The sequence below is a fragment of the Barbus barbus genome (genome assembly GCF_936440315.1).
Source record: "Barbus barbus genome assembly, chromosome: 1".
Lineage (NCBI taxonomy): Eukaryota > Metazoa > Chordata > Actinopteri > Cypriniformes > Cyprinidae > Barbus > Barbus barbus.
The window spans coordinates 39,965,046-39,989,577 of NC_136729.1; the positions used below are offsets into that span (position 1 = coordinate 39,965,046).

Sequence of the window (24,532 nt, forward strand, 5' to 3'; positions counted from 1 at the left end):
TGAATTCCAGTATCCATATGACTTGTCACAGAAATTATCATTAAAAAAATACATATTATCAGACTTACAGTAAAGTGTTGGGATGACAACCACCACCACCATGGTGCTTCTCTTATTATTGCACAACATTAACAGACACGACTTTCTCTTTTCTTTAATGCTTATTAACCATAGTACCTTTAGAAAAAAGAACAAAAAAAAATATTTAAGAAACATAAAAATAGAAAAGTTACATGTTTTACACACACCACTCTATGAAGTATATAACATCTATTACAGTTTTTAAAATCTTTTTTTATCCATTTATCCTTCACATTCCTTTGCATTGCCAATCAGCTCAATCAAGACAATCTGGCAGGACTTCAATTTTGGTTATGGAAGTAGTAATGTTATATTTTCCATCGCAGTAGCACATACAGTGTGTGTTAATTTTTACTGCTGCTCAATGGCTCTCCAAACCTCACCCTGAGGATACTGGTGCTTTTGCAGAGACTCTTCCAGCATTTCACAAGAGTATCCAAGGTCCTGGAGATGTAAAAACACATGATAATGCCACAAAATGTTGATATCCTCTACTTTTAATTTGATATATGTGTGTGTATGAATGGAGCTATTTATTTCTATTTTACACACACTTGACTGACAGTCAAAAACTTGACCTAAAATGACCTGATTTGAAGCATATCAGTCACACAGGATTAGTTTTAAGGAAGTGTATATAAATAATTTTTTACTTCTGATGTGATCTGCAATGTTTTTGTTTTGTTTGGTTTTTTTGCGGAGGATAAGCGATCCTATTGAAATTGTTAAAGGTCTGCTTTGCACTTGCCAACACAGGAAGCTGATCTAACACAAAATCTATTTATGTACATTACTATGCAGCAAATATTAAACATGAACAGATATTTGGTATTAGTATCAGAATTACAGTTTAATCCGTCTGAATGTTGATGCCAACAATAAACTGAAACAATTTGAGAAGGAGAAGAGGAAGAGTATGTGTAAGTGGATGAAGAGGAAGAGAAAGAGGATGAGAAAGAGAAAGGTGTGGAGTGCTGTCAAGGCTGGATCTAGTAAACCAGAGGGGTTTTCCTTCGCCTGGCAAGAGATGATGTTGCCTGTGATATGGACAAAGTCCTCAAGCTGGACTCAACACGAAGCTGTGAGTCAGAATCAATCTCTCGCTGACTTGGATTTTGCAGTTGCACAACTTTTTTGACTGTATTGTAACAGATTTTTTTTACCTTTTAGGATTTTGCATTTGGATTACGCATATTTACAGTATGCAAGTGCTCTACAATATTCCATTTACAATTTATAAACCATGTTTTACATCACTGCAAAATTAGTTTTCTGTTTACAATAGCAGTGTGAATGATCTGAAAGTATTGTTTGATTTTGAGTACAGGTGAAATTGTTTTGGACCAATTGTATTTTGGCAGAAAGGTCAGGGTTTTGTGAATTTAGTTTGACGATTTGGCATTGTGTTTAATGTTGTGAGAAAATGGGTGAAGGTTTCAAGAAATGTGTCTTAGCAATTGCAAAAAACTGCAATTCAATAGAATTTTTGGGAATATTAAAGAGTACTAATATGGCGGCACTGTGGCTTCACTTTTTTTTATGTCATGAGCAATTCAGTTCTCTATTATAGATTAGTGAACAAAACCCATAAAGACCAAGCGAACAAATATAAACTAGTTCTACAAACAAGAGTGTTTTAGGATAAAAACTTCAAAAAAGGTGTGGTAACTCTGTAACTCTGTAATCCCCTCCAAGCTGATCTCCAAGCTCAGCCAGCTTGGAATCAGCACACCCATCTGCAACTGGATTCTAGATTTTCTGACTAACAGACCTCAGTCCGTTAAGTTAGATAACCTCTCCTCCTCCATCATCACCCTGAACACCGGCGTGCCACAGGGCTGCGTACTGAGCCCTCTCCTGTACTCCCTCTTCACCCATGACTGTGTTCCTGTTTATGGCTCCAACACCATAATCAAATTTGCAGATGACACCACGGTGGTAGGTCTGATCAAGGATGACGATGAATCAGCCTACAGGGATGAGGTGCAGCACCTGGCTGTGTGGTGTGCCTCCAACAATCTAGAACTAAACACCCAGAAGACAAAGGAGATCATTGTGGACTTCAGGCGGACTAGGAGTCATGCACACACACCCATCTACATCAACGGAGCTGTAGTGGAGCGTGTGTCGAGTTTCAAGTTCCTTGGCATCCACATCTCTGATGACCTCACCTGGTCCCATAACACCTCCACTCTGGTCAAAAAGGCACAGCAGCGCCTTTACTTCTTAAGGAGCCTTAAGAAAGTTCACCTGAATCCCAGGATCCTTGTGGAATTCTACCGCTGTACCATTGAGAGCATACTCACGAACTGCATCTCAGTATGGTACAGCAATTGCTCCGCATCTGACCGCAAAGCACTCCAGCGGGTGGTGAAAACTGCTCAACGGATCACCGGCACCCAGTTAACTTCCATTGAGAACATTTATCATAAGCGCTGTCTGGGCAGGGCAAGAAACATCATCAAGGATGCCTCTCACCCTAACCATGGACTTTTCACCCTCCTTCCATCCGGCAGGCGTTACAGGTGCCTACACTCTCGCACTAGTAGGCTCAGGAAGAGCTTCTTCCCCGAGGCTGTGACACTTCTGAACGCCACACCACCAATCTAACCTGCACCTGCTTATTACTGCACTGGTCACAGTACTTTACACACATGCATTTGCACTATTCATATTTTGCACAGACTGCACATTGTCAAAGTTATTACAATATAAACTGTCTAAAGTTGTTACTGTACAAAGCACAGTAAACTATTTCTATAATATTGCACTACTGTTATTTTGCATAGAATACACTGTTCTATCAATACTTGCACACTCATCCAGCTGTATTTATTTATTTATTACCACTGTTCTCACGTCTCTGCTGTTCATAATATGTATATATAATCCCACATTGCTCTGTTCATAATGTACATACAATCCCTACATTGCATTCCTATTTATATTCTGTATATACTCTGCTCAATACTGTATATAGCAATTCCACTGTATATTCTGTAAATCATATCTTCATTTACTCTGCACTTATATGTATATAAAACACTATATTCTTGCACTTCTGGTTAGATGCTAACTGCATTTCATTAGCTCTGTACTTGTACTCTGCATAAATGACAATAAAGTTGAATCTAATCTAATCTAATATAAGTGGAACAATTGACTCCGTCCAGACCATTAAATTAATGAAAAATAATACTTTGTAATGCGGCCTCAGGTGTCAGTGATTCAACAAACCGTCTATTCATTCTTGTTATATTGGGATGCTACAACATTTTCTTGACAAAAGTCCCTAAACAACTGTTCATAGCAGCAGAATGCTGTATATCCCTTTTATTTATTTTTTTACTTACCTTTGGTGGTATGTAGTGGGCATTTCTGATGATGGTGGGGCTTTTAAAATGTTCATGAAGGTGATCCACATACTCACACATCCTTCAAAACACATGGCAAGCAAAAGCTCAATGAAATTACCTTAAGCAATCCATGTTTAACACTTAAAGGAATTGTTCACCCAAAACTGAAAGCACTCAATGTACTTGAAAATCAAGGCTTCCCTGGTCAATTAATTGACATTTCACAAATCATCCACTCAACAGAAGTAGTTATTTTCCATTTTTTTAATATACACAATTTCAACAATCATAGATATCTGTCTTTTATGCTCTATAATCATGTTGAAGTCTAGTTACCACAGGCAAATATTCCTGAGGGGGGTTATGAATATGGCTTTGTGTAGTGAAAGGACTTGGTTAGTTGTCTGGTAACAGCCTAGTTGATGGGTGATGTTCACTAGTTTATAGACTTTTCTATATTAAAAAAATTGATTGGGATGAGCTGAACTGAAAGCCAGACAAATTATACAGGGCTTCCTTAAGGCGGATAGTCAGCTAGTTTAGTCCCAACCCACAAACTAGTCAGTTTTAAAAGAATGTAGTTTTATTACCCACACTCGGAATCTAGAACACAAGTCATGTGCTTTTGTAGAATACATTTACTGTAATTCTGTGGTGCCTTTTGAAGCTCAACATCACTAGTACCCATTGATTTTTATCTTAAAGACAAATCTCTATATTCCACAATAAAAGAAAATAATACAGGGACTTGCAGCTACATAATGAGAGTGTGTGTAAATGACAACATCAGTTTCAGGTGAACTATTTCTTTTAGTACGCATAAAAAAAGAAGTATTTGTTCAAAACACATACTATACCTATTATTTAAACTAGCAGACACTGAAATGTAGTCAAATAAAATAAGGTGCTGAACAAGCTCACACAGTCCCACACCCCCAGCATGAGGACACACAGGAACTGCAAAGAAAACCAAGACACACGATTTTGAATTTTACAGAAATCTAGATAATCATTCAAATCAGAGATTTGCTGATAATATCAACATTTTATTTACCATTAAACTTGGCGGCCATGAGTATGATGGCAAGGTTTTCGTTTCACACTGCCCACCCTACAACTGTCAATCTGAACAAACTGTAGAGCTGAGGCCTGGAGAAACTGCTTAAACATCACCCTGTTATGGCACTGCAAACAAACACACAAAGATGTACAGCAGATTAAGTATGCATCTGAAAAAAAAACAAGTGATAGCTAAAACTCCTGTAATCATTTACTTATCCTCATGTCGTTCCAAACCTGTATGACTTTTTTCTATGAAACACACACAAAAAAGATAACTGAAAAATATACTTTTTCCCCATACAATGAACAATGGTTTTTAGACTCATACTTCCTTCCGTATTGTCTTTTGTGTTCGCTCAAGAACGAAAGTCATACAAGTCTGGAATGATATCAAGGTGACTTTTCAGTTTGTATGAAGTCCCTTTAAAACACCACTGACAGATAGCAGAACAAAACAGAGTGTAATAACAGTTAAACAGCAAAAATAGTGGGACATATAAAGTTATAGGTCCTCTTATAATGCAGTGTTTAGCATTTGCACATTTTCTATATATTCTCACCTGCTCTCCTGTGGCGACTCCAATACCCATGGGTGCAAGTGCCTAAAACAAGACAAAAAGCCTCAAAACCTGAATAATGTGGTTTAAAGGGATAGTTCACCCAAAAATGAAAATTCTGTCATTAATAACTCACCCTCATGATGACTGTCTATACAAGGTCAGAAAGCTCTGGGATTTCATCAAAAATATCTTAATTTGTGTTCCAAAGATGAACAGAGGTTTTATGGGTTTGGAACGTCATGAGGGCGAGTAATTAATGACAGAATTTTCATTTTGGGGTGAACTATCCCTTTAATAATGAACATAATGAACCTGTTTACCTTAGAGATGGAAGCATGACCTAAAATATCATCAGGACATGTGGGCTCCTCAATCCATAGAGGTTGAAACTCTGCCAGCTTGGTTACCCAAGTAATTGCTTCATGAACATCCCATCGCTGGTTGGCATCAATCATCTGAAAGATAAGAGGACTTGTAAACTCTCCTGCCATACATAGCCTTCTATTCTTAGTTTGGACCAGTTTAATGTTTAACTGAAGTGAAATACAACAAGGCTGAAATATTTAAAACAAACATTTTTTTTCTGTTTTGCAATGTATAAGCATTTGACTTTGAATCACCAGGGTGTTGTTTGGTCCAATCAGCTTCCGGATAAGGCTGCATCTACGGATGTCATCCTGCAAATCAGCCCCAACCTTCACTTTAAATTTAGTCCATCCTTGGGCAAGAGCTTCAGAGCAAAGCTACACAAAGCAAAACATGTCAAGCAAATGATCCTTGTCCAAGTACGATTACAATAGAAACCAAAAACAACCCAATAAACAGATAGGGGAGAGCGGGGCACAAAGTAACACTTTTTGACTTTCTCAAATTGTGTAAATCCACTTCCTGTTCAGATTATATATTTTTTATCCACAGTAATTTCACACTTGTCTAGTACAAATATGTCGCTTTGTTTCATAAATACAGTGTATACGTTTTTCTTTAATTACCATCAAAAATTGGAAGTGAAATGTGACAACAAGCCCCGTAGGTGGGGTACATTGTAACAGCTGAGGGGCACGTTGTAACATGACCATATGACAGCCTAAAATGTGATCTGATCTTATGAAAAAAATATACAAGACAAACTAAAATATTTTGTCAATAAAATAAAATGATTATTTATTTTAAATAAAATAATGCCGTTTTTTAATAATTAAAAGTAATCTGATTTTTGAGTTTGACAATGAACACATTGCAACCATGCCTGGGACGGCCCATATAACGAGCCAAAATGCTTGAAATAATCATTTCTGAACAATAAACAATGATTGTCAGTCTTTATTCACCTGTTTCTCGTCGTTTCTCATTAAAATGTATTAAAGTAAATAGTGTGAATTACATCGCTAATGTCATAGAATAGCACGGCAGGTCAGATTGTAACGCAGTGTTACAACTTACCCCATCGGCGCAACTTTAATTTAAAACCGGTTAGTGTCTTCTGCTAGTTATCGAAGCATTAAACAACTATCTAAACTGATAAATAACAGATTGGAGATTAAAATAATAGCAGATTTGTCTCATTTTAAATTAGTAATAAAAACTGAGATGAAAAATGTACTTAAGCCAGAAATATAATTTTACTATGGTAAAATAAATGTTCAGCGATATCTTTAAAAGATTTTTGAATTTTGGCGCACTTTTTTTCTCTATATAATGTTGATATGGTAACTAGTAAATACTGTAAATTTGGTTATGCTAGCATGTGTGGAAATATTTAAAAAACGTGTGTTACAACTAAACCCGCGTTACTTTGTGCCCCGCTCTCTCCTATACCTGGGTTAGTTGTTGGTCAGTGTATCCCAGCCAGGCACAGGAAGTGGTGTAGGCCTTCCTTTAACATCTGCTCCTCTGTAGAGGTTTAAAGATATTAGTAAAACAATTAAAAAAAGGTTGCCCGCACACTGAAATTACAGCTCCAAAGGGTTTATTATACAAATGTATGGGTAATTTCAGTGTTTGGTCATGGTCATCTGAATTTGTTTGTTTTGTTGTCCCGCACATGAGCCTAATTCTGCACTGTAAAGAAAAAAAGAAAAAAGTTGAGCGAACTTAAAAGGCAACCAGCTTCAGCAAAACTTATTTTTGTAGGAGATTCTCAACTTTTTGTTGTATAAACTTAAAACAACATGTTGAGAAAACTCAAAAATCTGCTGAAGCTGGTTGCCTTAAACTTTTAAGTTCGCTCAACTTTAGATTTTTTTTACAGCATTGTAAAAAAAAAAAAAAAATTGAACAAAAAACAAAAAAGGTTAGCAAACTTAAAAAGTTTAAGGCAACCATTTGTGAATTCTCAACTTGTTGTTTTAACAAAAATACAACAAAAAGTTGAAAACTAAAAACAAATCTCCTAAAATTAGTTGAGAAAACTCAAAAATCTGCTGAAGCTGGTTGCCTTAAACTTCTCAGTTTGCTCAATTTGTTTTTTTTTTTACAGTGTGGTTATTTGATTAAAAATACAGAAAAACAGTAATATTGTAAAATATTGTTACAATTTAGAAGAACTGTTTTCTATGTTGATTCTTTAAAACATAATTTATTCCTGTGATGGCTCATTTAGTGAGCAAAACTAAATAAATAAATATTTCAAACAAACAAATATTCAAACAAAAAATATTTGGAAGACAATTTTTGGTAACTCTTTATTTTAATGGTCCCTTTTAAACATTCTGTTGACAATAAGTAATATTGCACTTACATGCCAACTAACTCTCATTAGAGTGTTCGTAGACATCTCAATATCTGCCAACTCTTTATTGTGATGGTCTTCCAACAGACATCCTACTGACTACAAGTAACTTTGCAAGTACATGTCAACTTACTCTAACCCTACCAGTCTACTAATACTCTACCAACACTCTAATGAGAGTTAAAAGATATGTAAATGCAATGTTACTTACGGTATAGTCAACAGGATGTGTTAAAAAACCATCAAAATGAAGTGAAACCATTTTTAAGTGTTAAGACTTTCTTGCTGAATAAAAAATTCTTACTGACCCAAGCTTTTGAACTGTAGTGTTCATCTGTGCTCAAAGGACACTTAATGAAAGATTTAAATCTGCAACACTCTTTATAGTCTTTATGAATCTTACCTCTACTTTTCTGCCCCGTTTTTGCTTTTACCAATATATCTAAAAGAAAAAGAAGTGAAGAAATACACTACTGTATATGAATGCAATAGCTCATTAAATTACAATTCCAAACAATCCTTAATGACCTCACCTAAAGCTTCCTGCTCAGTCAGTGCATCGGTGATATATCTGAAATCAATACAGCTGATCAACTTTGCAGGATCCTAGAGAGAGGATTCATAAATATACACAAAAATAAGAATAATGCTAAACAGTCAACACATTTAAAGGTGATTTACAGTGATCCACTTTAAAGTCAGTATGAAATCAAAACTGATTTGTTTTCCTAATACATGTCTAATTGTAAACAAATCATCCATATTTTAAATTTTTTTTTTTTTACCTCATATTCTTTCATCAAAATGTCATCTTACAGTATATACAACCAACAAATAAATTTGGAATTACATTAATAATATTTGTTCATTTTGTTTGATAAGCCTCAATATTTGTTTCATGCCTACTTTAAGTAATATTGCTTTGTTTTGCACCTAAGAGATGATTTATACTCACCATGTCAACAAGTAGCTTCCATAGGGGCTGCAAAACATATTCATTATGGCCTTTAATCATATCCCATACTCATTCTTTTAATATTTATTCAAATTGATAGCATGCAAAAGAATTTGTGTTCAAGGGTTTGTTTCTCACCTTGCCCTCCACTCGCGCCCATAAATCCCAAACAGCATTCAGAACAGCTGCTGTCGCCAGCTGAATTACTCCTTTTTCTGGTCCAATCTATTAGTAAGTTCAACTGTTCATTAAACTGTTAGTGACGTCTACCTGCGCTCATGTTGTGATACTTACCCATCTCATCTGACCATCACTGCTCAGGAGTCTGTAGAAGCCTCTGAAGTCACTGACTATCTCCTTCAAAGTCTTCCCAACCACCAAAGCAGATAAGGCTTTAACTGCACATAGCACTAGACATAAACAGACAATGATTAAGCTTAGTATAAACTAGTTCAAAGAAATTGATATTGAAATTTCTCTAATAATTTGGAACTGATGAATTCTAATGGGAATAGTATACAAATAAAACAAACATGAGATATTTCAGCTAACACAAACACTTTTATTGTTACGCACCTGCAGAAAAAGAATTCAAAATATATTCCAAGATTGAATCATCCTTGTGCAATACCAACACATCACTTAACCAAGTGGTTCGTTCCGGTTATGTAACTGCTTTATCTGAGAATATATTTTCCAATACAAGTAGAGTTTTGATAATAACTGACCAAAATGCTTTTAATGGCTGATACTGTTAACTACCAAAGCTTATATAATTCAGATGTAGCACAACACCTTCCACTAATATTGACACACTTGTTAAATATGAGCCTTTTATTCAAAATATTCACATAAATCTAACTTTTACTCAAAACAGTAAAATAACATTTTTATACAATATTTCTAAAGGGACTATGGCCAGGATACTGTGGTTACCAAAGCTAAAACTTCATTCTGTGGTCAGTGAACCATTTTTGTGTTTATTTTAATGTGTGCTTTGGATCATTATCTGACAACGGTCAAGTTTTAGCTTTCTAGTTGATGCAGTCAGGTGTTTAATGTCAGCTGCTGCTAGTTTATGTAGTGATTCTGAATGAAACATCATGAAGATAAACAACACATGACATTTTTTACAGAATCGTTTTGCACATATTTAGCAAGGGTGCCAGTAATAAATAGCAATGTAATAAATAGAAATAAACATCAAATTGCTGATTTGGAAAATCTTGCTATACTATCACCAACAAAATAATTTTATCTTATTATTATTATTATTATTATTATAGAAGCTTATTTCCACCAAGTAATTAATGAATTAGTAATTTTGAGAGAGAAAAAAAAAAGTTGTGAGAAAAAAAGGAGCAATTTATTTTTATTTTTATTGTGTTTTTTTTAAGCTTCAAAAGAAATCAGATTTCCATACGTTATTATGGAATTTTAAGGAATAGAAATCTATTTCACCACAAGGTGTCAGTCTTGTATTGTTATTGAAATCATAGGATCCACTCGCACGACATGGTCATATGACATATTTGTAGAACTGTTAGATTTGTGAATCTCACCGATTTCCGTCCCTCTTCCTACAGTAAAAGTCAACCCATAACCCTTCAGTGCAGCAACCGAGTCCGTCTCGAGAACAACATATGCGACCGAGTAATCTGGATCGGTGTGCTGCAATCAATCACATTTACACTCAATGTAATGCATGCATTATTGTTAGTGCATCTAATAACTCTGAAATCACCGAAATAAACACTATATAGTCTATATATTATATTATATATATTATATATATATATATATATTATATACTATATAATATAGAAGTGAACTATAAGTAGGCTACGCACCATTGCATCCGATCCATGTTGTTCCAGTGACGTCGGGAACCTTACGTCGCGCACTCTCAAATTTATTATTTTGCTTTCCAGCATTTTGTTTCAGTTGTGAACTTTGCACAGACTCAGCAATTGTGAACTACACTGGTCTTTAATCACTCCGCCCAAAGAAAGCTACGATTGGCTTTTTTGACAGACTGTATAAATGTGATTGGCGTTTTTGGAACGACGTGATCACATGATCATAAGAAGCGAAACTAATTTAAAACTTTGAGATTACATATTCCTGTCATAACTGATGCTGGATGCTCTGCTTTCTATTGTTTTGATCTAAAGTCTCACACTATACAGTGGATTCTGAAGGTACTACAAGCCCTACATCTACATAGCTACATCTAAAAAAAATTGAATATCGTGTTAAGTTCATTTTTTCTTGTAACTTATTTCAAAAAGTGAAACTTTCATATATTTTGATTCATTACATGTAAAGTAAAACATTTCAAAAGTTTTTTTTTTGTTTTAATTTTGATGATTAGAGCTTACAGCTGATGGAAGTCAAAAATCAGTATCTCCAAATATTAGAATATTTACATTTGAGTTTCAATAAATGACCATCCCTACAGCATAAATTCCGGGCATCTCTTGTTCTTTGAAACCACAATAATGGGGAAGACTGCTGATTTGGCAATGATCCAGAAGACGAACATTGACGCCCTCCACAAAGAGGGTAAGTCACAGAGAGTCATTACTGAAAGGGGTGGCTGTTTACAGAGTGCTGTATCAAAGCATATTAAATGCAAAGTTGACTGGAAGGAAGAATTTGGGTAGGAAAAGGTGCACAAGCAACAAGGATGACTGAATACTGAATTTGGGACTTTCATTAGTTGTCAGTTATAATCATCAAAATTTAAGGAAATAAACAATTGAAATATATCAGTCTGTGTGTAATGAATGAATCTAATATACAAGTTTCACTTTTTGAATGGTATTACTGAAATAAATCAACTTTTTCATGATATTCTAATTTTATGACCAGCACCTGTATAGACTAATGGCAACAAAACATTAATCAGAATATGTTTATTTAACAATAATTTAACTCAGCCCACCCAAATCAACCACAGTAAAATAATATCTTCTTAATTTATAAATATATACATATTTTGATCGTAACTGAGAACACTGCAAAATCATCACTTCAGTTTGAGAATGTAACAAGACTGTAACAAACTGATAAAAGCTTTTTTTTCTTTTCACAACAGTACTACAGTTCACTCTAAAGACAGTCCATTGATGATTGTTCAAATGTTGACATCAGCTGATATAACAGCACATTTAGTTGGGAGTATAAAGACTAAATCAAAGTGTAGAATAATTCAACATGTAACAATATATTTCACAAAAGGTTTCTAAATACATATAGCAGGGACAAAACTAAACAACTAGATCATTTGGATAGACTGGAATTTGGACTATACTGTAACAATGGTGTAACATTACATAAACCAATTAAATAGTGCCACTGAAACACTTTAACTTAATATAACTTATTCATAAAACCATCTCTAAATATTGCCTTCATTACATGAGGAATACAGAAAGAAAAGACAGCCTGTATTCGGACAGAACCCATGTCTTCATCTAAAGTGCCTCACCGATCAACAGCCAGGTAACTTTTTACCTCTAAATATTTTCAGTAACCAAATGAATGTATTGCAGCAGGAAAAAAAAACATGAGCTTTGAGAAGTCTCAAATACAGATTGTCCTTTCCGAAAGAGGTTCGGGTTGTTTGATGGAAGTTTATGTGACAGTCTTTCACAGTGGCTGTTACTGAAAGGCTCCCTGTACGGCTGAAGATGCAGCTGTGGTGGCAGCGGACTGGAAGGTTCGGTTAGTGACGACCCCATGAGAAAACTCTTCCTGCGCCTTCTGGAAGCTTGCGCCTGTGTGTCTGTACATGGAGTGAACCTGAAAAAACATTGAAAGTCAGTGCACAATCCCAAACTGAAGTTTTAAACAACATTATTAGCATATAATAATATATAAATTTATATTCAAAATATAAATACACTCTCAGAAAAAAAGGTTTAAAAGCTGTGACTGGGGCTGACTCCCTTTCAAAAGGTACAACTTTGTCCCTTATTTACCCCTAAAGGTACATACTAGTTCCTGAACTGTATATGGGTCAAAGATGAGACATTCCATTTCAGTGTCCGCATAAAATTATAAAAATGATTTATTCTGACCCGTACTTATTAAAATATACTAAAATTATTATATTAAATTGTATTTTTTTTTGCTGACAAATGGGTAAGACCAAGTGGTTTGAAGGATAGTGACAAAGATTGGTAAAGATTTAAAATCACACTTAATTAGTTTTTGTGGGCTGCACTGCGGTCCTTAAACAGTCTTTTAGTTAATGACAACTAATGATTCTGGTTTTAAATATGTCTGATAAGATTGTTACCCGGAATGACATTTTCGTTTTCTGCAAATCGTGGACCCAAATATTACAGTTTTTCTCAATTGCTTTGGCTCAATTCTCGAATGCAATTTTTTTTAAAAACAATAAGTTCAGATCTCTGAACAATTAGCTTCTTGTTCACATCAGATTGGAATTTCTTATTGATTTGAGCAAATTGCAAATGCTTTGGCACATGTGTGCAAACAGTAAGTACAATTGTCTGCAGTTTGCACAACAACTAATTGCATATGGCTTGTTGATCAAAACTGAAGAGTCGATTCTCACTTAAACTGTCAAACTCTTCACAACTTCTCCATTCTCCAACTTGATCCATTCAATTATGAAAAATTGGTATACACACATGTATATTCCATAAATATCTGACATTGACATTGTAATGTCTGCTAAATTGGCAAATGACCTCTAATTGCAATACAATTTGAATCAACCATTCAACCGTTTAACCAATCAAGTTTGGGAGCATATATATGTAGATTGCCCACAGCACAATCACTACCATTTTTTTTGAGAATGGAGGACTTCCACAACCCTGAACTGCAGCAACATGCTCGTGGAAGAGCAATTGGAAGACGTGCAAGAATACGTGGTGGTGGTGGTGTTAGAGGAAGACATAATAGAGGAAAAGGTGGAAATAGAAGAGTCTGAGTCTCTGATGAAATCACAGCCAAACTTGTGGATCATGTCATAAATCGTGGTTTTACAATGGCTGGTCAAAGAGTACAGCCTAATGTAAACCGGTCCACAGTGTCATCAATAGTGCAAACCTTTCGTAGGGAAAACAGGTAAATATGTATTTATTTTTTTTACAGTATAATAATTTGTTATATCAAAGCGCTTTACATAGTAAGGGGGGGTATCTCCTCGTCCACCACCAGTGTGCAGCATCCACCTGGATGATGCGACGGCAGCCATAGTGCGCCAGAACGCCCACCACACACCAGCTTATTGGTGGAGAAGAGACAATCAGTAGATATGGGGATGGTTAGGAGGCCATGATGGTCAGAGGCCAATGGGCAAATTTGGCCATACTCTTTTTCGAAGGACATCCTGGGATTTGTTTTATGACCACAGAGAGTCAGGACCTCGGTTTAACGTCTCATCCGAAGGACAGTGCTTTTTACAGTATAGTGTCCCATCACTATACTGGGGCGCTAGGACCCACCCAGACCGCAAGGTGAGCGGGGGTCCTAGTTAGACCAGATTTGCCTAATTATGTTGTTGTCTGGGATAATGTCAGCCTCCACCGAACCAACATTGTTAGGGAGTGGTTTGCTGCACATGAAAGGATAACAGTGGAGTTCCTTCCACCATACTCTCCATTCTTAAATCCAATAGAAGCCATAGGATGCCATGAATGCTGCATGTGAGGACATCACAGCAGATCATTGCAGGGGATGGGTGTGGCATTCAAGGAGATTTTTTGCATGGCAATGGAAAACATCAGATGTGATGTTGATGAAAATCTTTGGCCTGACCAACAAGAGCGACAGGATGTCAACCAAGAATAATTTTTTTTCAAGGATGTTATTTTGTATTTTTGTGTATTTGTGGTAACATAAGAAATATGAAATGTACAGTACTTGGACAAGCAAGATTTCACTTTACATGTAATACATTCGTACAAAAATGTTCATATACTTTTTTTTTTTCTATGTACTACTGACTCTTCTCAACAAATAACAGATTTTTTTTTTATAAAACCTTAATTTCCATGGTTGACTGTCATGGTGAAAAAAACAACTAAACATTTTGACCAGTGTGGCTCACACGATGACAAACATACTTTATATTTTGGTGGCCTTGGCCAAATTACTGACATGATAACTAGGTTTTGAAGCATGAATGAAATGTTTTGGGTGAGTAACTACATTTTTCAGACATGCAATAAAGTTCTGAAGTTCCAGCAAACAGTTGTGACATTTGCACTCACAGTTTAGAGAATGTTAAGACGGTTTCGAAAAATGTGCCAAAGCAATTGAGGAAAAAAAGTAGTTCCAAATTGGTATTAATACTTTCAATATTTGCCAAGACAGACAAAGAGAAACAGACAGATAAAAATAGAGAGATTTTACACAGTGATGTATGCAAGAACAACCACGTGTTCACATATGCACACTTACAGCTGCGGCCAACTTACCATTTTCAGTAAGATAACAGACAGCACAGCATTGGCAGTGAAGAATCCAGCCACCACCATCATGAAGACTGACACGGCTATGTTAATCTTGAGCACAGAGATGGCCGTGATCCAGCCACTGCGAAACAATCATTACATAACATTACACACTTTCATACAATCTCACAAACACAACAAAACTTAAATATACTAAACTTTGAAAAGCAGAAAGTAAAATACAACCCGAATTCCGGAAATGTTGGGACGTATTTTAAATTTGAATAAAATGAAAAATTTAATTTCAAATCACATGAGCCAATATTTTATTCACAATAGAACATAGATAATATAACAAATGTTTAAACTGAGAAATTAAAAAATTGTATGCACAAAATGAGCTCATTTCAAATTTGATACCTGCTACAGGTCTCAAAATAGTTGGGACGAGGGCATGTTTACCATGGTGTAGCATCTCCTCTTTTTTTCAAAACAGTTTGAAGACATTTGGGCATCGAGGTTATGAGTTTCTGGAGTTTTGGTGTTGGAATTTGGTCCCATTCTTGCCTGATATAGGTTTCCAGCTGCTGAAGAGTTTGTGGTCGTCTTTGACGTATTTTTCGTTTAATGATGCGCCAAATGTTCTCTATAGGTGAAAGATCTGAACTCGAGGCAGGCCAATTCAGCACCCGGACTCTTCTACCACGAAGCCATGCTGTTGTAATAGCTGCAGTATGTGGTTTTGGATTGTCCTGCTGAAATAGAGGTTGTCTGAAGGGGAGCATATGTTGCTCTAAAACCTTTATATATTTTCAGCATTCATAGTGCCTTCCAAAACATGCAAGATGCGCATACCGTATGCATTTATGCACCCGCATACCATCAGAGATGCTGGCTTTTAAACTGAACGCTGATAACACGCTGGAAGGTCTCCCTCCTCTTTAGCCCAAAAGACACGGCGTCCGTGATTTCCAACAAGAATGTCAAATTTGGGCTCGTCTGACCATAGAACACTTTTCCACTTTGAAACAGTCCATTTTAAATGAGCCTTGGCCCACAGGGCACGACGGAGCTTCTGGACCATGTTCACATATGGCTTCCTTTTTGCATGATCGAGCTTTAGTTGGTATCTACAGATGGCACGGCAGATTGTGTTTACCGACAGTGGTTTCTGGAAGTATTCCTGGGCCTATTTACTAATGTCAATGACAGAATAATGCCGATGAGTGATGCAGTGTCGTCTGAGGGCCGGCCTTGTCCCTTATGCACAGAGATTTCTCCAGTTTCTCTGAATCTTTTGATGATGTTATGCACTGTAGATGATGAGATTTGCAAAACCTTTTCAATTTGAACATTGTTTTTAAAGTATTCCACAATCTGTTTACACACTCTTTCACAGATTGGAGAGCCTCTGCCCATCTTTACTCATGAGAGACTCTGCCTCTCTAAGACATCCCTTTTATAGCTAATCATGTTACAGAGCTGACGTAAATTAACTTAATTGGTTGCTAGATGTTCTCCCAGCTGAATCTTTTCAAAATGTCTTGCTTTTTCAGCACTTTGTTGCCCCCGTGCCAACTTTTTTGAGACCTGTAGCAGGCATCAAATTTGAATCATTTAGTGGATAAAATTTAGGATAAAATGCTCATTTAGTGGATAAAAGTGTCAAATTTCTCAGTTTAAACATTTATGTTCTCTAGGTCTTTCATTTTATTCAAATTTAAAAAAAACTTTCCAACATTTCCGGAACTCGGGTTGTAGTTTAGGAAGTAATCCCACACCTCTCCTCAACAAGCAAATTTGAGCTTTTATTCATGTTCTTACCACAAACAGTACTAGATGGGACTGTCAAAGTTTAATAATGGGTTAGAGTTTTGTAGAATATTAACAGTATGAAACTGTAAATTAAAAAGGCACATTGCTGAGAAGTATTTCACCAGAAAAAAATGAGACCATGAGGAGGTTCATGGAAAACAAAGAAGAGAGCCCACACTCACACCAGACCCCAGGGAAATGAACACCGGCAGATTATGAAGTGGAGATCTGTCGAAAAAACATGCAGAGAGGAAGTACACACAAAGACTCAAATAACACACTTAAAAGACAGCCAGTGATAGAGAACCTCACCTGTTTCCCCAGCCGGGGATCCCCACACTCTGAACGATGTACACTATTACTTGGAATGAGAAAATGAAGAAGAAAAAGAAGAAACTGAAGGAGCTGTCAGATCTGCAATGCAAACAAAAGAATAGTTACAGATAAGATGACGATACTCAGATGTGTTTTAAATCAAATGAATAAACCTCTATATATATATATATATATATAACTGAAGCACCTTTCAGGACTACAAAGATTACACTGTAACATTACTTATTGTTTTTTAATGACAATAAAGCTAAGACCCTACATGCAAAACCATTGTTGGTTTTCATGCTGATTCCATAACACGTCATCTTTCAGACCAGTGGAAAGCAAGCATCCAAAATACACAATTAAGATATTTTATTACACATACATATCTATTTGCATCAGTAGATTTCAATTGCAATGCATATCTTTAAAGAATGTTTTCTCAAAGCAAGTTTTTCTTTTCTTTTTTTCTGCACCGAACCAGAAATTTCTACTTTAGTAGCACTTACACAAAACTTTGCCGTTTTATTCCTAAATACATCCTGAAGGTTCTTACAGAATGCTTTTTTCAACAGATTTATATAATATTTAATCCTAAAACACTATTTCTTTTTCTGGCTGTTATACCGGTATTTTGGTATATTTTGTATTATGGAGGTATAAAAGTGCTAAAAAGATATATCCAAATTTCATTCGATATCCATTCTGTAAAAACCTGTAACTTTAATATGTCAACAAAGTGAAGAAGATTTTAGCTTTTCCAATGTTCAGCTAAATATTCAAATGAGTGCATATATAATTACATAATACCTTGTTTTAATCTTTAAAAGGTACGTTCACCCAAAAATCTAAATTGTGTCATTAATTACTCACCCTCGTGTCGTTAAGATATTTTTAAAGAAATCTTTGCACACAAAAAGCATTCTTATAGCTTCATAAAATTAAGGTTGAAACACTGATGTCACATGGACTTTTTTTTTTAACAATTCCTACCTTTCTTTGGGCCTTGAACATTTCAGTTGCATTGTTGTCTATGCAGGGTAAGAAAGCTCTCGGATTTGATTTATTTATGACCGTAATTAATGACAGAATTTTAGAAAAATTGTAAGACAACAGTTGTCTTACTGTGATTAATCTAATGGGGAAGAATAGTGAGATCTACAGTATTAGTTAAAGTCACCTGTTGTAACTTTTGTAATGAGAATTACTGTAATGAGGCTGGTATAAAAAAATAAATAAAAGAAAAGTCATGAAAATTATGACAATTCAAAAATCAACACTGAACTCACTTAAAGGCTTTGTATACGGGTCGGTACCAGCATAGGAAAGCGACAGGTGTGAACAAAATAAACCAGAGGATTGAGAGTCCGAAGTCCACTCCATTCTGAATAGAGACAGTAAAATACACCAGACAGGCCAGCAGGTTCAGAAACAGCGTCACACTGTGATCTGTTAAAAAAGAAGAAGATGTGGTCCGTTATCTAGGCTTAAATAGAGCATTAACATTTCCTAAAATGTTTGCTAAAGCATACAACCATACTTCTCAAAATATTTTACAGTATGTAATATATGTATAGTTGGCAGAGTGGAATGGAATACTCCGATGACTTACAACACTGGGAAAAATTTGCAGTATACAACAGAAAACACTGCATGGAATACTGCATCCCAAAATGCTATGTGCTTGATTTAACCTTCCTTTTCCAATGTGATCAATGAAGCTCAAACCATAGGAATTTGCAATCTAACACCACAAAAATGTTACAGATTTACACACAAAATCAGATTTAAAAATACAAAATACTACAGTACAGTGTTATATTAGTTTAATCAATATTAGATTATATTAATATTAATATTAAATTAGTTTAGATTTTATTTGCACTAACTTAATTTATTAAATTTGTTGTGCTTCATTTGTATTTTTTTATGTTGTATTTTTATTCATTAGTTTTATTTATTTTATTACCCCCCCCCCCAAAAAAAAATTATATACACACACACACACACACACACACACACACACACATATACACATACATACATATACAGTGGGTACGCAAAATATTCAGACCCCCTTAAATTTTTCACTCTTTGTTATATTGCAGCCATTTGCTAAAATCATTTAAATTCATTTTTTTCCTCATTAATGTACACACAGCACCCCATATTGACAGAAAAACACAGAATTGTTGACATTTTTGCAAATTTATTAAAAAAGAAAAACTGAAATATCACATGGTCCTAAGTATTCAGACCCTTTGCTGTGACACTCATATATTTAACTCAGGTGCTGTCCATTTCTTCTGATCATCCTTGAGATGGTTCTACACCTTCATTTGAGTCCAGCTGTGTTTGATTATACTGATTGGACTTGATTAGGAAAGCCACACACCTGTCTATATAAGACCTTAAAGCTCACAGTGCATGTCAGAGCAAATGAGAATCATGAGGTCAAAGGAACTGCCTGAAGAGCTCAGAGACAGAATTGTGGCAAACGTCATCCTTAAATGGATGACGTTTGGGACGACCAGAACCCTTCTTAGAGCTGGCCGTCCGGCCAAACTGAGCTATCGGGGGAGAAGAGCCTTGGTGAGAGAGGTAAAGAAGAACCCAAAGATCACTGTGGCTGAGCTCCAGAGATGCAGTCGGGAGATGGGAGAAAGTTGTAGAAAGTCAACCATCACTGCAGCCCTCCACCAGTCGGGGCTTTATGGCAGAGTGGCCCGACGGAAGCCTCTCCTCAGTGCAAGACACATGAAAGCCCGCATGGAGTTTGCTAAAAAACACCAGAAGATTCTCTGGTTTGATGAGACCAAGATAGAACTTTTTGGCCTTAATTCTAAGCGGTATGTGTGGAGAAAACCAGGCACTGCTCATCACCTGTCCAATACAGTCCCAACAGTGAAGCATGGTGGTGGCAGCATCATGCTGTGGGGGTGTTTTTCAGCTGCAGGGACAGGACGACTGGTTGCAATCGAAGGAAAGATGAATGCGGCCAAGTACAGGGATATCCTGGACGAAAACCTTCTCCAGAGTGCTCAGGACCTCAGACTGGGCCGAAGGTTTACCTTCCAACAAGACAATGACCCTAAGCACACAGCTAAAATAACGAAGGAGTGGCTTCACAACAACTCCATGACTGTTCTTGAATGGCCCAGCCAGAGCCCTGACTTAAACCCAATTGAGCATCTCTGGAGAGACCTAAAAATGGCTGTCCACCAACGTTTACCATCCAACCTGACAGAACTGGAGAGGATCTGCAAGGAGGAATGGCAGAGGATCCCCAAATCCAGGTGTGAAAAACTTGTTGCATCTTTCCCAAAAAGACTCATGGCTGTATTAGATCAAAAGGGTGCTTCTACTAAATACTGAGCAAAGGGTCTGAATACTTAGGACCATGTGATTTTTTTTTTTTTTTTTTTTTTTTTTATAAATCTGCAAAAATTTCAACAATTCTGTGTTTTTCTGTCAATATGGGGTGCTGTGTGTACATGAATGAGGGAAAAAAAATGAACTGAAATGATTTCAGCAAATGGCTGCAATATAACAGAGTGAAAAATTTAAGGGGGTCTGAATACTTTCCGTACCCACTGTATATACATATATATTAGGGGTGGCACGGTACACAGATGTCACGGTTCGGTACATACCCCGGTTCGAGGGTCACGGTTTGATACCATCTCAGTACAACAGGAAAAATAAAAAATAAATAATCTACTATGCTCTTTTCATTTATTTTGAACAGACAGTAGTGCAAATTACATTTTTTTTTTTTTTTTCACCTAGATGTGAAAATACTAAATATTATTATATGTTATATATATAAAATCTGTTTTGTTTTCATTGTGAGTGTACACAAATAAAAGCAGACCTTTATACAGCGAGTTGATTCTGCGGGTATAAGAAAACAGTTGAAGTGATCGTGCCGGAGCGCGTGCGCACTCACGCACGCACGCACACAAACAAACAAACAAAAAAACACACACACATACACACATCAGTTCCAGCATTGCTAACTTGACAGCGCAGTTGGTACTTTATCAAAATAAAATACAGCGAGCCAAACATCAGTGCGCCCGCCTTTGTGTCACAGTTGGAACGCGACTGAAGTACAAAGCCTATAATTTACATAATAAATAATAGTTTAGCATTCAGATACGTTACATCGCAAATATGGAAATATTATGGAATACTTGGATTTGTGACGAATTAGAGAGGCAGGATGCACGAGCACAAAGCCCCATTTCTGCGAACAGTTGAGTGCGCAAGCCTTTAAAGTATACTCCTTTGTCAGTCTATGTGAGAGACGCGTTAATAATCAGCACATGGTCACTGTTTAGTGGGCTTTGTTTTCAAGTGCGCTACTCATGGTTAAGGCTAGAAGGGATACGTATGGCCAAAGAGTATAGAAGAATATATCAAACAGCGTTGCATTGCTGCGGCGCCCCCTTCTGGATTAGGGATGAATTGCCTGTATTCGTCGTAAGGCCTCATGCACCGAACCGAGATGTCCATACCGTGACGGTTCGGTACAAATACATGTACCGTGCCACCCCTTATATATATATACGTTTAAAAATAAGAAAACCCCACTGCAGTATAATTATAGCAAGCTATTCCATTTTGAACAGTCTTTATTTACTACACGTCTATGAACCCTGCATTCACTTACATATCCAGAGGTAGTACATCATCTTGCAAACCCTCTGATATCCCTCAGGAATTTCTTCAGTAAAATCCTGATAGAAGCAAGGTTTTATGGGGAAAAACTTGGGCAAAGGTGGCCAGTTGTTTTCTTTACCTGCAAACAGTTTCTTCATGTCAAGAGACCACAGAGACCACATAAGAAAGTCTTACAGAATAATATCAGTATTAGTGTGGTTCACCTAATGCTGTATCTCGATCCCGAAGCTCCTGCTCTTTGCGCTCCAGCTCAGCAGCCTTCTTCTCCAGCTCCGCTTGTTGACGGAGGAGCTCAGCCTGTCCTGCAGCGACATTGGCCTGATGGGAGGAAAAACACACAGTACATGCTGCTTTACTGCACTGATGTTTATGCATAAACCCAACATCTGTTTGGTTGTCTTTAGGAGGATATGAGTAGCTTACCTTATTTTGTCATGTACTAAGATAAATACAGCATGCATTGGTATACAAATATCATGTGTTAAGTATAGTTCAGCATAAACACTGTACTAACTTGTGGACTGGGCTCCACTGTGGTCTGCAGGACAGCTGGTTGAGAGGCAGTTGATATGGGAATGGTGTGCCCATCCTTAAATGAGAGCGGGGAAAAGTTTTTAAACTTTTTGATTGTGATTACATACAGAGCACAACAGCTGCTTTCTAAAATAAACAAAAATAAAAATAAGTTTTTGAATGAATGAATGATGCATTAATATAGCACTTTTGTGTATTGCTGTACACCCAAAGCGCTTTCCAATCATGTGTGTGTGTGTGGGGGGGGGGTCTCTCCTCAACCACCACCAGTGTGCAGCATCCACCTGGATGATGTGACGGCAGCCACACTACAACGGCGCCAGTGCGCTCACCACACACCAGCTACAGGTGGAGAGGAGAGAGAGTCATAGAGCCAAGCGGATGGGGATTATTAGGAGGCCATGATTGACAAGAGCCAATAGAGGGAATTTGGCCAGGACACCGGGAATTTTTTGTAACTATTAAACATTAAATAAGACATACACTTAAATTCTGAATAAAAAAAAATAGTTTTTCAGTTTTGGTACTATTTTTTATTTTCTATTAATTTATTTGCTTATTTATTTTCCCAAAAAGATTATTTTGGTTCCTTTACTTACTAAGAGTAAGAGTTTGGTTCCAAATTACAACATGATTTTGCATACATTCCTGTAGATTTTATTTTATTTTTCATTCATGTTTTTTGACTAGATACAAAGCCAACTGAGGAATTGAGAAAAGATATTTAATTGGAAATTGTTGTCATGCTTACCAGAGCACCGGCTGTAAATGGGTTAAACTCTCCAATGCCATCAGCTGCAGTGTTGGTCACCTGAGTAACTGATGGGTCCTGTCAGGCACATCAAATATGACTCGTCTATTCATGAAACACTTGACACGTTATGCAGTTTCCTGACATGCGCCGTAGCATTCTTTCAAGTTCTTCGGAATGCCATGTAAATGCTGCCGCTAGGCTACATGAATATAACAATCATTCAGTACCATGACATCTCTGAAAGTACCATATAGTATTGCCGACTGTGTTTTATTTTTTCAAATATTTGTATCTAAAAATTATACATCCTGTGTCATTATAATTCACAAACGCAGAGGAAATGAGCTGAGATGCACCTGTGGGTTTCGTACACCTCGCGTAAGCTGAAGGATTGCTGCCGGGGAAGTTTTTATGTTTGTAAAATGCTTTACAGAATGATAAACAGGTTTATGATGGTAACAACCGCAGCAAAACACAGTTGTTATATTTTAAAACGACACGATTTAATTTAACAAAGTAACACTTCCTCTATCGTCATCAGACGCTGATTGGCTTGCCAGCCTTACAGAGCATCGTGATTGGCTGAGCGCCTGTCAATCTAACCTCATTCCTCCAGTGACTTGGAACCAAACAAACAGACCAAACAGGTTTTAACAACTTTTAATCTTTTATATGTTAACTTACTGAGGACATAATAAATGAGTAGATATTCACCTGAAAAGGATTGACATCAACTGGCTCGGCAAAGGGGTTGTTATCGAATCCAGACATTATTTTGTCTTGCGGTAAGCAGCACAGGTGTACTGGTGCTCTGTGTACCTGCCGGCGCAACTCCCCGTCCCCGGGCGCGCACCTCACTGCGCATGCGTGATGGAGTCAGCTGTCACGTCACTGCGGGGTTATTCTGAGCTCATGTTCCAGCTCTGCTTACACTGCTGGAAATTAATACTACTCGAGTTACCCTGCTACATGTATATGTACAGAAACGTAACATTTTAATAATAGGATATTACTTGGTAGTGGTACTACAGAACATGGTACATTACCATTTTTGTTCCTTTTTTATTTTATTTTTTTCAAAGTTGAATTTTAGCAGCATTACTCACATAATCATTCAGAAATCATTCTAATATTCTGATTTGCTCCTCAAAAAAAAAAAAAATCATATATATATATATATATATATAATTATTATTATTGAAAACAGCGGAGTAGATTTCTTTTTAGGTTTCTTTGATGAATA

General features: G+C 36.5%; 1 protein-coding gene and 1 pseudogene across 3 annotated transcripts; both read right to left on the minus strand.

Moving 5' to 3' along the window:
* Positions 1 to 325: 325 nt before the first annotated feature.
* LOC306847204 (mitochondrial enolase superfamily member 1-like) lies at positions 326 to 10,719 on the minus strand (annotated as a pseudogene). The gene is made up of 15 exons (XR_013785780.1): positions 10,596 to 10,719; positions 10,308 to 10,416; positions 9,040 to 9,155; positions 8,884 to 8,970; positions 8,746 to 8,772; positions 8,324 to 8,396; positions 8,194 to 8,232; positions 6,878 to 6,952; positions 5,680 to 5,802; positions 5,380 to 5,514; positions 5,060 to 5,101; positions 4,492 to 4,622; positions 4,295 to 4,394; positions 3,435 to 3,516; positions 326 to 525 (listed from the first exon to the last, which is right to left on the minus strand). The product of XR_013785780.1 is annotated as a mitochondrial enolase superfamily member 1-like (transcript).
* Positions 10,720 to 11,643: 924 nt separating this feature from the next.
* LOC306847287 (secretory carrier-associated membrane protein 2-like) lies at positions 11,644 to 24,148 on the minus strand. 2 transcript variants are annotated; one of them, XR_013782143.1, is made up of 10 exons: positions 24,004 to 24,148; positions 23,287 to 23,364; positions 22,516 to 22,590; positions 22,205 to 22,319; positions 21,991 to 22,119; positions 18,605 to 18,764; positions 17,310 to 17,411; positions 17,180 to 17,225; positions 15,207 to 15,324; positions 11,651 to 12,552 (listed from the first exon to the last, which is right to left on the minus strand). XR_013782143.1 is itself a non-coding variant. In XM_079381145.1 (9 exons), the coding sequence occupies exons 1-9, from the start codon at positions 24,058 to 24,060 to the stop codon at positions 12,412 to 12,414; spliced, it is 975 nt and encodes a 324-aa protein (XP_079237271.1). In that variant the 5' UTR covers positions 24,061 to 24,148; the 3' UTR covers positions 11,644 to 12,411. The 2 variants fall into 2 exon arrangements, 1 of the variants encoding a protein (XP_079237271.1); XM_079381145.1 differs by lacking the exon at positions 17,180 to 17,225 and having other exon boundaries at positions 11,644 to 12,552.
* Positions 24,149 to 24,532: the final 384 nt, after the last annotated feature.

Coding starts and splice junctions, on each gene's coding strand:
- LOC306847287 (XM_079381145.1), bottom strand. CDS start 24,060: ATGTCTGGATTCGATAACAACCCCTTTGCCGAGCCAGTTGATGTCAAT. Junction 22,320..22,515: donor CAGTGGAGCCCAGTCCACAA/GTTAGTACAGTG, acceptor TCCTCCCATCAG/GCCAATGTCGCTGCAGGACA. Junction 12,553..15,206: donor CTGTTATCTTACTGAAAATG/GTAAGTTGGCCG, acceptor ATGTTTTTTCAG/GTTCACTCCATGTACAGACA.